Raw genomic sequence first — 16212 nt, 5'->3', positions numbered from 1 at the left:
TGGGTAGACTTTGCGTCCTTCAAATCCCCACAGTGCTTGGCGTACGGACCAATTTCCCCAAATCTGTGGCGGAAAATGTAAGGTGGAGCCTCTCATATGACGCACACCTGCACACTTGCTAGCCTGTTCCACTCTTCGTTTTCAGAATGCCAGGAAGGATTCTTGCCTAGCTTCTGAAGGAAGTGACTCGGAAGACATGTGCTACCAAGCAAGCATCCTCGCGATTGAGAAACGGTCACTGTGTGTGTTGTAATCCAAGCTTCTCTCTGTTTTATTTTGGTAGCCAAACTGGCTAGTTTATTGCCACCCCTCTGCACTGTGCTCATACAGTATGTGGTTTAATGCTAATATCCATCCGGATCTATTGTTGCGTTTAGCTATTGAATCTGAGCTCTGTCGGCAGAGTTAGCAGTATTAGCAACGTTAGCACAGATATCTGCTCTGTCATCAGAGGTCAAAGCCTTGTACAGGCATCCCTGCCCTGATTCGATGAAAGAATAAAAGAATGACGAGTATTTGATCCTGCTTTGTTTTGTGCTGGACCACAACATATCAGTCTTACCAGTAGTCAGTGGACCTCAAAGGATGATCCATGCAGATTTAAACCGACTGTCATGTGTTTTGTTTCTTTTGTCTTACAGAAGGAGAGTGAGCAGCAGATCAGTGTGCAGGTGGGGGGCAGCCTGACCTCCTTCACCCAGACGGGCCTGGCAGCCGGTCAGGAGTACACCGTCAGCATGAGCGGAGAGATGGAGGGCAGGAGGGGGGCTGAAAGGACGGCGCAGTTCGTGACCCGTGAGCTTTCTATACTTATTCGTCCTTTATTATATCAAAATCCCATTACTTTTCAACACAGGGATGGCAAAGCTGTGGATATCCAAATAACAGGGCTTAGAATGGAATTCCTGTTTGCACATATCAATAAGCAATACGTTGTTTGTACACTTTTTGATAAAAATCATTATCAGTCCATTTGAATAGTGTCTTGAAATGATCCTGTCATTTTACTTAATTGGCTGATCTGCATACATAATTGTGAGCATTAAAGTAGTGTAGCATGACTTAAAGAGCAGTTTCAGATACTGTTCTTCATATCTCAAGGAAAAGATGAAGGCTTCAGCCTCAATACAAAACAAATTGGTTTCATTATGTGAAAAAAACCCATTCATCAAATATGGCCGATGCTGGAATCATGAATGTATTGCAGTTGACAGGGATGCTTTAAAATGTAAAACCAGACAGTTGAGTAACGTTTCTGGTAAAGAAAAACAAAAAGAGATTCTTACAAAAAGATTGGTCTCATAAGTGGCTCATATTGCCAAACTGGCAGAGAGAGTTTAAACATTTCCCTCTCACTGCCCTTCCTGGGAAAGGTGTCATCTGTGGCAGCTCTGGTGTTAGTGTTAGTTTAAAGGGGACCTATCATGCAAAATGCACTTTTGAACGTCTTTTATACATGAATATATGTCTCCGGTGTTCCAGGGAACTCACCAAGTGTCAGAAAACACAACCCTCTCTATTTTCCTCCATACCCAAATCTCTTAAAAAGGGTCTGCAACGGATCTGATACAGACTGATCCAGATTTGAACACTTCTATGACGTCACAGAAGTGGCGCTACGGCTATTGGGCCAACTCCACCAATCAGGAGGAGACAGCCACGGGCATTGCCGTTCGAAAGCGCTGGAGACGCTGTAGTACATATGCCAGGCCTGTAGATGGTGCTGTTCTCACATAATCAGCCCATGCAAAGACAGTGTTCAATTGAGCGAAATGAGGAATGGCTAAAATGCATGATCTGTTTGTTATTTTGAAAGATAAAAAGTATAAATATGCGTTATATACAGGACTGTCTCAGAAAATTAGAATATTGTGATAAAGTTCTTTATTTTCTGTAATGCAATTTAAAAAAAAAAAAATGTCATACATTCTGGATTCATTACAAATCAACTGAAATATTGCAAGCCTTTTATTATTTTAATATTGCTGATTATGGCATACAGCTTAAGAAAACTCAAATATCCTATCTCTAAATATTAGAATATCATGAAAAAGTATACTAGTAGGGTGTTCAACGAATCACTTGAATCGTCTAATTAACTCGAAACAGCTGCAAGGGTTTCCTGAGCCTTGAAAAACACTCAGCTTGGTTCAGTAAACTAAATCACAAGTATGGGGAAGACTGCTGATCTGACTGCTGTCCAGAGGACCGTCATTGACACCCTCCATCAGGAGGGTAAGACACAAAAAGAAATTTACTCAAAGAGCAAGCTGTTCACAGAGTGCAGTTTCAAAGCACATCCACAAAAAAGTCTGTTGGAAGGGGGAAATGTGGCAGGAAACGCTGCACAACCAAGAGAGATGACCGCAGCCTTAACAGCATTGTGAAGAAGAGTCGCTTCCAGAATTTGGGGGAGCTTCAAAGACAGTGGACTGAAGCTGGAGTCCAGGTATCAAAAGTCACTGTTCACAGACGTGTCCGGGAAATGGGCTACAATAGCCGTATTCCCATGATCAAGCCACTTCTGAACTCAAGACAACGGAAGAGGCGTCTGACTTGGGCTAAGGAAAAGAAGCACTGGACAGTTGCACAGTGTCCAAAGTCCTCTTTTCAGACGAAAGCAAGTTTTGTATTTCATTTGGAAGTCAAGGCGCCAGAGTCTGGAGAAAGGCTGGAGAGGAGCAAAATCCAAGTTGCTTGAAATCCAGTGTGAAGTTCCCACAGTCAGCGATGGTTTGGGGAGCCATGTCAGCTGCTGGGTGGGTCCACTGTGTCATCAAGCCCAGAGTAAATGCAGCTGATGTACCAAGAGGATTTTAGAGCCTCATGCTTCCGTCTGCTGACAAGCTCTATGGAGATGAGGATTTCATTTTCCGATGTCTGTCACTGCCACATGCAAAACCACGTACTGGTGTACTGACCATGGCATTCTGTCCTCGATGGCTGCAAATTCCCCTGACCCTTACCCATAGAGGAATATGTGGGGGGGTATTGTTGAAGAGAAGCTGAAAGGACACCAGACCAACAATGATTATGGCTAGGCGCTATTGAGCATCTGGGCATCCATTATCCAGCAATGCACAGGCTGATTGCCTCCATGGCACGCGCATTGATGCAGTAATCGGTGCAAAGGTTCCACAGTACTGAGTGCATAATGGCATTTTCAAATTTTTGATTGGTTTTGCTGTTATATCTTTTTTTACTTGGTTGAGGAATATTCTAATTTTTTGAAGTGGATTTTTGAGTCTAAGCTGTATGCCATATCAGGCAAATTAAAATAATAAAAGGCTTGCAATAGTTTCAGTGATTTGTATGAATCAGAATTATGAATTTTGTTTTTTTATTTGCATTAGAAAATAAGAACTTTATCACAATATTTTCTATTTCTGAGACAGTCCTGTAGGTATGTCCTACAATATATGTATTCATAATATGCATGATAGGTCCACTTTAAGAAGTTAAGAGCAGGATGTTCTGATCCAAGTCTGCTGGGTAAATTAAATAGTGCACAGGTGGATGTGTGTGTGCCTGCTTTTCTATATGGTTCACTTAAGGCAAGTATGATGAAATGAGGCTCAAGATGTGTCTTTCTATTCTTATTTTGTGCTTCATCTTCAGTCATCTCGGTCCTACTAATCTCAGCGTTCGTCAAAACACCTCACTACTGCAGTTGTCAATGGAAGCATGTTCGCAGGTGAGATTGACAGGTACGTTTGACGTCGCGCCCAGCGGACGGAGAAGAAGGAGTTCAGAGTTGGATCCATCCCACCTGGGTCCAGACTCGCCCACATTGATGCAGCTGGAGGCGGGGTCGTTTGTATGACATCATACTCGAAGCTAGGAGAAGGGCACGAGTCGGAGCAGAACCAGCAACCACTCAGGTGTTACCCGGTGCTGAGTACCAAAAAGAAATTTGATCTGCGCTATTGGTTTGATTTAAGACAGCTTCTTTGCTATTAGTTGGTCCTCTTTCTGAAGAGAGTTATTTATTTCAACGGATAGAATATTTCAGATCGCTGGAAACCTTATAACACTGTTGGATATAGCAAAAGTAATGCACACTTTTTCTCTTATTGTTTAAGAAAGCACTTCTGCACTTAGAAATTATTGCACCGTTTTGGAAATCTATATTTGTGATGTGTTTTTAAAGGTTGCGTGAGGACTAAAGGGCTAAAGCCACATACATGGAAAGTTTAAGTATTGAACACAGGACTTAACACATTTGTTGTTTTTGTTGGCTTTCTAATGTGATGGACAAAATAGATAGATGTCAAAAAACACCAGACATATTTAAAGTGAAACTGGTCGTGATGTCTTTTTAAGATCCCAAAACCGCTACTTCCTGTGTACTTCGGACTTGCTTGACTCCATTGTAGCAAGTTCAACTGTTTTCCTTCAAGATGTAAACAGGTGCAACAGCCTTGTGTTCTGCTTTATTTAAACTTTGTGTCCAGACACCTCCATTATTCAGCATAACCTCATTGAAAACGACTGTCGAGGAGGACAGTAAAGTTAATGAAGGCAAAGGTGCAGGCCTCAACTTCCACCTCGCTAAAGATAATGAGTTTCAGAAGAACACTATCTTGGTAAATGCTCCTTTTTCTGATTTCTTCCGGATATTTCCCCTCTCTCAGGTGGCACAGGCACCATGTTGAAACATCTGTCCAAACTTAACATTATTATATTTCAATGTTTTCCTTGCAGTTCTACTGGATCGTCACTGCCTGAAATGTTTGCATAAAACTGACAAATTACTTGCAATAGGGTTTCCATATAAAATCAGCGGTAATGCATATTAAAAAACTTTCTTCTTTATTAGACTTCTGGAATGTTCAAGAACGCAGCATCATATTGATGTCCCTAACACTGAATCCGATTGCTAACGTACCCTTTACATTCTTAGGTAAGACTTACCAAGGGTTTCCATGGGGCGCTTGACCATGCGCGTTACACAGAAGCCCTGGACTTTTGTTTTGTTTGTTTCGTGAGTTCAACCTTGGCCTGAGGTTAAAGCTTTGACCACAGAAGAGCAGAAGGATGGAAGTGATGGCTGACTCTTAATAGCAGAGCTTTTGATGGGCCTACCGCCGGATATACAACCTCTGTGACTGCAAAACTAAACCTCCTGGTCTCAACAGGAGAATGGCAAATAAATGGCACAGACCATTCTGTAGAGCCAAATGTCTCAGGCGCCTTTCCGTTTAACCACAACCGGTTGCGCCTGATGGGGCAACAGGATCCTCTTGAATAAACCTTGCTGGTCGGAGGATGACGCACTAATAGTACCCAACAAAACCAACCGATTTCCCCACTATAGGGAAGGACAAGAGGCAGAGCTGAGCTGTAGGGCATCGAGCACTGAGGGAAGGATGACAGTCTCCAGCTATGATTGTTGGGAGTACTTCACATACCAACAGACAATTATTAGTCCGAGACCAAACTGCTGCCGTCGGGTCCAAAGGCAAACCAGATGGTGGCTCGCGCTTCGCGCACGCGCCCTGTCCGCCGTTCGTGTCTCCAGGACGCTCAACTGGGTTGTTCCCCGCAAGGCCCGAAATGCTCACCCTCAACACAACCGTTAAGGTTGACCACACTCTCGCTCTCTCGCGCCGCGCCCGCGCGCGCCGGGTTTAGAGAGGATGGAACAATACTGGAAGGAAAGACAGCGGTTTCAGATCACGTTCCTTTGAAAAGGACAGAAAGTCTGCAGAGGACACTTGTTTTCACAAGATCTTTAATTTTGACTACACTTTTTGATCGTTTGAGATATCACACGGTTTTTCTGTCACCTGTCATCACCACCTCTCTGCTAATGCAGAAACAGTGAGGAAGCAGTTATAAGTGGACTGAGAAGCCATTGTTGTCATCAGTCCTTTCATCAAACTCCAAGATCAGACGTCAAATGCATCACCATTTTTACATTTCCTTTGACTTAAATCATTATCACAATCTGTCTCATCTCATCATCTTAGATCCGTTCTTCAGCTGCACGGTATCTTGCATCATCACCATTATCAACCATATCCGGATCCTCTTTAGCTCCATCTTCTCAACAGCAGGCACCATCATCATCCTAACAATGTTATCTATCTTCCACCCTCTTCCTTACTTTACCATCTTCATCCGAACCTCATTATCGCTTCTCCTTCATCGTCTCCCTTTCCAGCTTACGTACAGGTTCAGTGGAAGCAAAGATACGAGATGTTGATGACAGAAGAATGTTGCTTGAGTTTCACTATCCTGAGACAGGAACACCATCACTATTGAAAAGGTGCCGTTCCCTTTTCCAGTCATCCCTGGAAAAATGGATATGTCCTCGCCGACACCAAAGTTTGGATTGCGACAGAAACAACCCATTCCCCAATCATGAATATTCTCCCCTGCTCGCGTATTTGACTATGACCTAGACGAAACAAGCATGAATCAACGGGTGATGTGACTTGTCATGTCCTTCACGAACCCTCATGAGAACTGACCAGTGAGTCAGTACAAATGGATCAAATAGCAGAACGCAAAACCAAAAAAGGTCCCAACAGAAAGAGAACAAGATCCCACTTTCGCCGTATTCCTCCAGAGAAGGGGGATCATGCGACGTCCAAGGGATCTCTACAGACCGGGACTCGTCCTTCGAANGGTAGACAGAGAGCTTTGCCTTCTGGCTCAGCTCCCTTTTCGTCACAACGGTGCGGTAAAGAGACTGCAGTACCGCTCCCGCTGCTCCGATTCTCCGACCCATCTCACGCTCCATTGTTCCCTCACTCGAGAACAAGACCAACGAGATACTTGAACTCCTTCACTTGGGGTAAGGACTCATTCCCTACTTGGAGTGGACAGTCCATCAGTTTCCTGCTGAGAACCATGGCCTCAGATTTGGAGGTGCTGATCCTCATCCCAGCCGCTTCACACTCGGTTGTGAACCGATCCAGTGAGTGCTGAAGGTCGCAGACCGATGAAGCCATCAGAACCACATCATCTGCAAAAAGCAGTGGTGCAATCCTTAGTCCACCGAACTGCAGACCCCCTCCCCCACGACTACGCCTCGAAATCCGATCCACGTATATTACAAACAGGATTGGTGACAAAGCGCAGCCCTGGCGGAGGCCAACCCTCACCTGAAATGGGTCCGACTTACTGCCGAGGACCCGGACACAGCTCTCGCTTTGGGAGTACAGAGATTCAGCTTTAATGTGAAGCTGCTTCTCAGACTGTTTTCATTGTACATTTCCAGTACGCTAACAAGTTCCCCCTGAGATCCTTTATTGGAACTAAACAAGTATGAGAACAAAAATAGAATAGATAAGAGCATTATACAAAATAATTTCCCTTGTTGTGCATCAATTGCAGGAAAGTCTGGTTCATGACAACCTATTACTAAATACAAATACTTGTATATGTTTATAGAGCAACTTCTTGGTTCTCGCAGAGAAATGCAAAACTGGAAAAAAGTGCAAACAGAACACAATATTAACAAGAAGAATGCAGAACCCAAATACCTAGTGCACGAAATGTAAACAGGCAAGTATCATGAATATAAACTGTTTAACGACAAATATAAATTCTAAAAATAAACATGGTAAAAAGTAATGTAATCAAATAACACAAAAAATCGAATAAAACAAAAAAATTGCAATAAAATAAAAGAATATACAGTATATAAAATGTAATGTTATTTGCAAACAGTAACGATGCATGTTTTTATAATAAAAATGTGTTTTTGTAAAATGACGACATGTTAGTTCAAATAAACAGTATAAAACTGATTTGTTATACTTAATTTAAGCTTACTTAACAAAGATGTGTTCTTTTTCACACATTGTTTACCTGTAAACACAAACACTGTCTCTTAGGTGTGGTTTCAGAATGCTCGAGCCAAACTGAGGCGCTCCCTCACTACAGACGACTCTCAGGTGAGCTCGCCCTCGGCCCCCCCGAGGGGCCTCAGCATGTCGAGCGGCTCCTCGCCCGGGGCCTGCTCCCCTCCTGACCAATCACAGCCCTTCTCCTCCACCAGCACCATAGACCAGCTGCAGCTGTCTCTGCTCACCGCCCCGCTCAACGAGCCGCCGCTCAGCCCTGCCGCCAGCCAGCTGCAAAACCCCGTCTTCTTCCTGGACTACGATTCCCAGAGTGCACCAGGGTGTGTCTCGTCACTGGAGGCTTACGAGGACTTTGGAGAGGCAGAAAGAGCAGAGGCAGAGGTGGACTCAGATAGTTCTTTTAGACCACATTTCTGCTAGACTTTACAAGACCTCCACACTGTGAGTAACGTCAAGGAACTCCTCAAGATTTCATCTTTTCCTTCTTCTGATGTGAAACAACAGGTCATCAGCAGAACATCTTGGGTTTATATCAGCAGTAACTAAGTCTGTAGGAGAGGAAACATTGGGGCAGATAGCTATTGTTCACAGTAAATGACACACATGTGGGACAAGGCATTGTAGTCTTCATCGCTAACAATACAACTAGTGTGGGAGATAATTACATAACAGAATTGAAAAGCTACACTAAAGAAATTGAAATGATGACTTTAATTCAATGTATCAGGTCATCAGAATAAACATACCGGTAATTGTAATAGTTGAAAGCAATAATATGTACTAGTTGAACCTATTACCTTTTTATTTTAACTTAGTATTATGCTTTCATCTAACCTAATACAATTATGTAAAATCTGTTCACATAATACCTTAAATTAAAGTCAACGTTGAAATGTTTTCAGTGTATTTCCTGCAACATAATCTAACATTGAAGTACATTTACTCAGCGGTACCTGACTTCATTTGTACTCTACTTGAATACTTCCTTTCCTAACTACTTAATACTTCTCGATTAAATTAGAGAGGAACATATTGAACTTTTCTCTGCAAGCTTATTTGACAATTAAGATTTTAGTTTCCTTTTAAATAAATTTACTTACATGAGGCAGATACTACTTATATACCCAGTAATAAAAGTATCTAAGATTGGCGCAATTTATAAACTTATATTAATTAATATAAATATAAATTAAGTAGTAATTGTGAAAAGTTACAAGTGCTTATTCCACCGCTGGTAATTGCAAAAAACGCAGACCATAAATAATATTTTAAATGTTTTAAGGATTACAACTTTAAATAATAAATTCTCTACTTTTTCTTCTTCTTAGCTCAATTAAGCTATAGTAAAAACTAAAAAGAAGGCTGTTTTACTCAAAACTCGTAAAAAAATTGACAAAGCCACCAACACAGACATCCAGAAACTTCATGTATTAAAGTACAAAAACTGCACTTCGTTTTGCAGTACATTTCACGGAAAATACTTCCATACTTTTACCTCAATGCATATTTTTTACTGGTAGTGGAATGGTTTTAGTGTACTATTAGTACTTAAGTAAAGGATCTGAATAATACTGCACTTCTGCAAGGTTCACATGATGACCCTGATGAAACAAATGTAAACTTGCATGTCGACCTTGAAAGCTCTTTTTTTCAAACTGTTCTAAACATCAATATGGACTAAGTATTTCTTAATTTTTGTACTCTTGTTTTGAAGGTGTATGTGTTTTTTCCCCAACAACAGACACTTAGTACATGTATTTAAATCAGATGTGTCTATTTTAGGATTCTTCTCTGCTTCCTGTATGAAAAAAGTCTCTGTACTCAGTGAATAAATCAAGAAGATTTTTCCCACATTTCCTAAGTCTTCTCTTTGTGCGCCAGATGCTTGGGCTAACCCATTACATATTGAATTGATTAACTATATAATAGTTGAACACTGACCTCCAATTTTACATTTCATTCTTGCGTTGGTGAGTGTCATATACGGGACTTGTACTTTTAAGGAGTATCTTTTATAACATGGTTATGCTACTTTTACGTATAGGGGCCCCATTCTGCTCATTCTCAGGTTCATATCAGCATGTAGTGTCTCTGGAAGAGAAAAGGTGAAGAGAGACTGGGTGATTCACAGCAAAAGCACTAATGCACTATATTGAATCCCATGTGTGCTTTTCTCCCATGAACAAAAAAGACCTTCCCTTAGTGTACTGAACAGTCAACATGGATATAAAATGTCTGATGTGAAGTGGCGTCGTATGTATGATAAGTTCCTGGCCCATGAGAAGAATAAGGCACACAGAGACTGCTACTTAAAGTGGAAGAATTTGCATCAATCTGTAATGGAAGTTAGCGGCATTGACTGTCAGTTGCAGAAGCAGATACAAATAGAAACTGAGAAAAATAGAGCTCTCTTGAAGAGAATCCTGGATGTAACACTGCACTTGGCATCAAGGAATTTACCTTTCAGGGGTAAAACCAAAGATCTGAATGACATTCACAATGGCAATTTCCTAGGCACACTAGAGCTATTAGCTCATTACGACCCACTGTTGAATGAACACTTACAAAAAGTTAAGGACAAAAAGAAAGGAACCAGGCTGACACATTATTTGAGCTCTGACATTCAAAATGAATTCATTGAGTTATGTGGCAGAAGAATTTTGAAAACAATTCTAAAGGAAAGGGAGGATTCTATTTATTATTCAGTCATCTGTGATGCTACACCAGACATTTCACATACTGAGCAGAATGTTGTGCTCATAAGATATGTGAATTATTGTAACAAAGAAACTGATGACTGGGAGATCACTGAACGGTTCCTTGAATTCAAGGACTTCCACAAAAAGACAGGGAGTGAGATAGCCGAGATGATTGAAAATGTGCTTCAAGACAAAGGGATAGACATTGAAGATTGCAGAGGGCAGGGATATGACAATGGGGCAAACATGTCAGGAAAAGTCAAGGGAGTCCAAACCCAAATACTGAAAAAAAAAAATCTGGCTACATTTTCACCTTGTGCCTCCCACACCCTAAATCTTGTAGGTGTGCATGCTGCAGAATCAAGCACAGAAGTGTCAACATTTTTTGGCTGCATCAATCGCCTTTACACACTTGTTAGTGCCAGTCCAGCGCGATGGGCCATCTACAAAGAGAAAACAGGTTGCTCTTTGCATCGCCTCTCCGATACCCGCTGGAGTTCAAGGATCCATGCTGTTAAACCTGTAGCAAGACACCTACCTGATGTCATTGAGGCCCTTGATAGCATACTCATGACATGCAGTCTCACCAGTGAGGCCAGATCAGATGCTAGTGGGCTGAAGACCTACTTGATGTCATTCAATGCTATTGTCCTCCTCACTGTCTGGCTAAAAGTACTGCAATGCATTGAGGACAGGAATACAATTCTCCAGTCTGGGAAGATCTCACTCGACATAGAGACAGCCAATATCAGAGACTTAAAGGAAGAGATACAGGCTCTTAGAGATGCATGGGAGTCACTCCTGTTTGAGGCAACACTGATTGCTGCTCAAATGGATGTTGCACCTGAATTTAGCATGGAACACTGTCGCAAGAGGAAAAGGAAGAGATTCCATGATGAGACCTCTCAAGAGAAGACAGATCAGGACAGTGCAGCAACGGTGTTCCGCAACACAGTGTTTTTTACTTCAATGGACAAGATCATATGCGACTTAGACACTAGGTTCCGCACCACTCAATGTATTGTGGAAGAATTTTCTGCTGTTCTGAAAGTTGGGCAGATTGCTGAGGATAAAGTCCCTTCTGTTTGCCAACCACTGATCAGGAAGTATTCAAGAGATCTTACACCTGAGTTTGAAAATGAAGTAAGACACCTGAACACTGTGTATGCTGCCACTTTCCACACTAACTTGTCCCCTCTTGGTCTCCTGAATGCAATTCACAAGATGCAGCTGCAAAGCATTTTTGGAGAAGTGTGCATTGTTTTACGTATATTTTGCACACTGCCAGTGACTGTTGCAGGAGGTGAGAGAGCTTTTAGTAAGCTAAAATTGATAAAAAACTATTTGAGGTCCACTATGTCTCAGGACAGGCTTTGCAGTCTTGCCATGCTGTCCATTGAAAGCCAGTTAGCTAGAAAGCTGGACTTCAAGGACTTAATCAGTGACTTTGCCTGTAAGAAGGCTAGGCGCTGGGCTCTTGGTGAGTAAGGCTGAGCAAGGACTCAGATGCATGTTGAGAAAAAGACTGAGAACAGGTAATAGGCTCTAATTTGGCACCACCATAAGGCCTTTTCATTTCCATTTCCGTTGTGTTCCACTTTAATACCTGCTTATTTTGTAGTTGGTATGTATATTTAATTTTAAAATCTGCTGCTTATGTTATTTTTTGTGTTATAGCATTTTATAAATGATTTTGTTGGTGGTAATGTTCACTTTATTTAAATTTAAGAGGTCATGTTATATTTATTTGGATTTATGCATTCATGTTGAGAATGTTCCATTCATAAGTGTTATTATTAAAAAGGCATTTACACCATAAAAGATGAGGTCTATTGAGGTCTATTGTCAGGAATGTTAGTCTTATATCAAATAATGAATTCTACTGCAGCAGAATGTTGCACGTCTGCACAGTGTTATATTTTCACAGCTCACTGTCAGTAAATATTGTGCGGTTAGTATTGGACTACAAGATAGATGCAAGCCTGTACAGGTGGAGTTATTTAAAGCATAAATGAGTGGGTTGGGTTCTGGAGGTGTGGTTAGCAATTGTGCTTGGTTGGCGTGGCCTGGGCCTGGTGGTCGGGGGGCCCAATTTGATATATTTTCATGGGGCCCAAAATCCCTGGCGGCGCCCCTGCACATGCACACAAACGTATAGAACACACGATAGGAAAGGGAAACCAATACAGCACAATCGGGCATCTTTAAGGAAAATATTTGAGCCTTCTTCCACCACTGAACTTTGTGTCCTGAGCAAAAAGCACCTATCCTGAAATAGTCTAAATGAAATAGAAATTGTTTAAGAAATCGCAACTCTTCAGATCCTTTGTCGAGTAATTGGAGACAAACGACATCACAGAACATCGTTGTTGGATTTGAGGATGCGACTGACTGATTTTGGTCATAAATGATTGAATGACATTCTTTCAGGTGTGTTAGTGTCTGCCCAGCGAGACGGCCTTCACGACGACCACGCTGACAAAAGAAGTCACACTCTGCCCTCGTCTCCCTCTCCCACTCTCCCGGCGACTCCCTCTCCTCACAAGCATCTTAATTAATTGGCTACTTCCTTCTTTGTGAATTGGTCCCCAATCAAGCGGCTATAATTACAGCAACACTCTGGGCCTCGTCGCTGAAGTGAACCAACGTTTCTCAGGCGAAAGAATGAAGGTTATGACTGTTGGCACCTACTTTGTGTGCGTCAGAGGGGGGGACCAATGGGGGGTCAGCAGCCTGTGACCCGGGGGAGGGAGCTGGGCTGGCAGTTTTTAAAAAGGTCAGAGGCGACCAGGAGATAGAACACGTTAGACCACAACACAAGGTAAGAAATGCTACTAACCTGAATTTTGTTTTCTCCTTCTGTTTCTTCTAGATGCTAAAAGATATTCGTTACTTTTTATGCAGGTTTCTTTCAATTCTTACGTTTATTTTCGAAAGTTGTCTCAGCATATTTGTGCAAGAAGTTTCTCAGTGATGCGAGATTGCAGGCGTCATCTCGCATTATCCACATGAGGCTTGGCTAATGTGTTGCATTTTATTGTAATGCTTCTCCAAACCTTATTTATTTTTCTTATATCATCAACATACTTGTTTGACCAGAGGCCTGTACTACGAATCCAGTTCCAGTTGGATATGTTTGAGTTATCTGGCTTAACTAACCCTTAAAACAAACGTGATCTCGCTAAGCGGTCCTACGACGCTGGTTATCAACTCGGTAACTCTAGCCAGGGTTTCTCTGTCCGGCTGAGTGCGCGTTCACATGAAAGGGGCGGGGTTAGCAACATTTGACCAATCACAAACATGGACAAGCGTACTGACAGCGCAGCGTGATACTAATAATGTGTTTTTATTGTGTTTTAGTGCTTTTATGACTTCTTAACTCGTGGCTTGTGTGGTCATTATCATTGTACGATTCCTATGATTCCTATGATGTTTAATTGTTTTGTCAAGCACTTTGTCTGTGAAAAGCGCTTTATAAATAATCTTTACTTTTACTTCCTGAATGAAAAGAAAACTATAATATTAGACAAATATGAAGAAGTTAAACTTTAAACATCCATGACTTAAACACTTTATCCAGGATAAAAACAACATAGCTGCACCTGCAAGGTGAATACAGAACAGCTGGTAAAAAAATCTTTGAATGCGTACATTAACAGGTTTTTGATATCACTGCCCCGTCTAAGACACGAGTGGATCTGACTTTAATTAGGGTGAGTTGCCTTAATGTGGGACACTCCCTAATGTGGGACACTTAAGCTCCAGACGGTGTAGGTCTTCCTCAAACAAATGAGAGTCAAAGGTTACTTATGTTGTGGCAGATATTTAAGTAAGCTTTCTTAACGCTAATAGTCAGATTGCTCTGAAGATGGGAGGTGATATTCTATTAATTTTCACGTTCACACATTCAGTTGATTTTTGCCGGCTGTCTTTCCTGCAACGGCAGTTTTTCTGTATTTCCTTTCTCCTGTAATATGACTTGATAGCTTTAAACTGCACACTGAGCTCTGATTGGTCAGCAGGCGGTGCTTTCACTGAGTTGATCTCTTATCCTGGAACATAACCTGCTCCGGACCAGGCTAGCCGTTCAGCATAAGATACCATAGAGATCTACCCCGGTAAGAAGAGAACCAGCGTCGTAGGACCGGAAGCCCAGAGTTTACCGAGAAGTTACCTCGCTAAGCGAAAATCCGGCTTCGTCGTACAGGCCTCTGGTTGAACTTCAACAAAGGAGCAAGGTTAGGTTGCAAGACGACCCAAGATTCAGCTTCAGGTTACATTTCATGTTGTTATTGTTATTCAGCTAACCCTAAACACCCCCATTGTTGAGTATTGTTGTCATTTGTTTTCCTATTGTCATTTGATGGACACATTATGCCTAGCTTGTTGTGGTTTTGTTTTCTCACCCACACAGTTTTCACATATCTTCCCAATTTTACTATTTTTAAATTGCAAATAAACTAAAAGCTTATACAAAGCTTGACCTCTTATTGAATTATAATCTGAAGCAGCTGCATCATGACTGTGGCTCAGTTTCCTGCTGAGGCTCTTTATATTTACCCCTGACCCTCAGTGTGATTGAGTTTTAGAATCAATATGGCGCCCCCTCGCTAGATTCGCTCAGGTCTCTTCTATGTAATACCTCGGATCTGTTGTAATGCTTTCAGTACATGATTTCTATTTCTGTCTGCATCCCATAATATGCTGCTCTGTCTCCTTGACGACATGCCCAATAATAGCAGCGGGAGAGGTTGTCATGGATATGGTAACCGTAGTGATGCTGCTCATCAGTCCTTATAGAGGAAAGACTGGTAGGAACCAAAGTTTGAGGAAGTATCTTCTCCCAGGGAGGAAATATATGCTGCACTTAGCTCAGGAAACACATCTTTTAGTGAAACAAATGTTCAATAATCTGAAGTGTAAATAAATGTAATTTTTGCTCCTTCAAATGACACTTTCCTCCTCTTGCTCTTCTTTCATTCTTCCATTTGATCAAATCAATATACTTTGAGATTGACCAAATAATGCTGTACTAACGAAGCAATTAGCTAATCAATAAGCCTCATTAGACACTAATTGATGGAGAGGAAAGAACACAGACACACATGTACACACATGTACACGCTAACACATACTTATGACACTAAATCCCCAGAGCAATAATGAGGCTTAATAGGATTGGCAGCTATTGAGGATTGAGATAAGGCTGGTGTGATTCTGTGTGTGCACCTTCAGGTTAAGCTGCTTTATTTGATTGTCTGCATACATTTATATATTGTCTGCCATGTTTGCACGTCTCTCATGAATATGAGTTTAGGATGTTCACGGTTGCTCATTTGTGTGTGATAAGGTATGTGTGTCAGGTGTGTAACGTTAGATGAATTGTTTTCATATATATAATATAATTAGTAATTTTTTGTCCTTAAACATGCCTTGGAGGTTTTATTTTATCCAACTCTGATTTGCTTTTATCTAAGATCCTTTTATTGGAGTTGCTGTCAGTTTTCTTTTGTATTTTTAATAGTGTAGGTTTTCCTGTGATTCAGAAGCATGCCTCCATGTAAAGGTCTTATACTTCAGTCCATTGAAACCACTTAACGACACAGACAACACATCTCTGGGATTTAAACGTTCAATTGATCACTTTCCAGTGTTTCCCACATATCTGAAATGTACTTGGGGGGGTGGTGGTAGCG

The 16212-nt window shown here is 41.5% G+C and overlaps 1 protein-coding gene across 1 annotated transcript in view; it reads left to right on the top strand.

Annotated features, from left to right (window-relative positions):
• The first annotated feature begins 614 nt into the window (after positions 1-614).
• The window catches only part of LOC104967243 (mucin-5AC-like), a 44560-nt gene continuing 28962 nt past the window's right edge, over positions 615-16212 (top strand). Inside the window, exon 1 of the mRNA XM_010796660.1 lies at positions 615-795. Within this exon, the coding sequence (XP_010794962.1) occupies positions 615-795 (181 nt within the window). The remainder of the gene's footprint in view (positions 796-16212) is intronic.

The sequence above is a fragment of the Notothenia coriiceps genome, unplaced genomic scaffold (assembly GCF_000735185.1).
Source record: "Notothenia coriiceps isolate Sejong01 unplaced genomic scaffold, NC01 NC01_scaffold00037250, whole genome shotgun sequence".
In the NCBI taxonomy this organism is placed as follows: Eukaryota; Metazoa; Chordata; class Actinopteri; order Perciformes; family Nototheniidae; genus Notothenia; species Notothenia coriiceps.
This window is presented reverse-complemented; position numbering and strand designations above follow the sequence as displayed.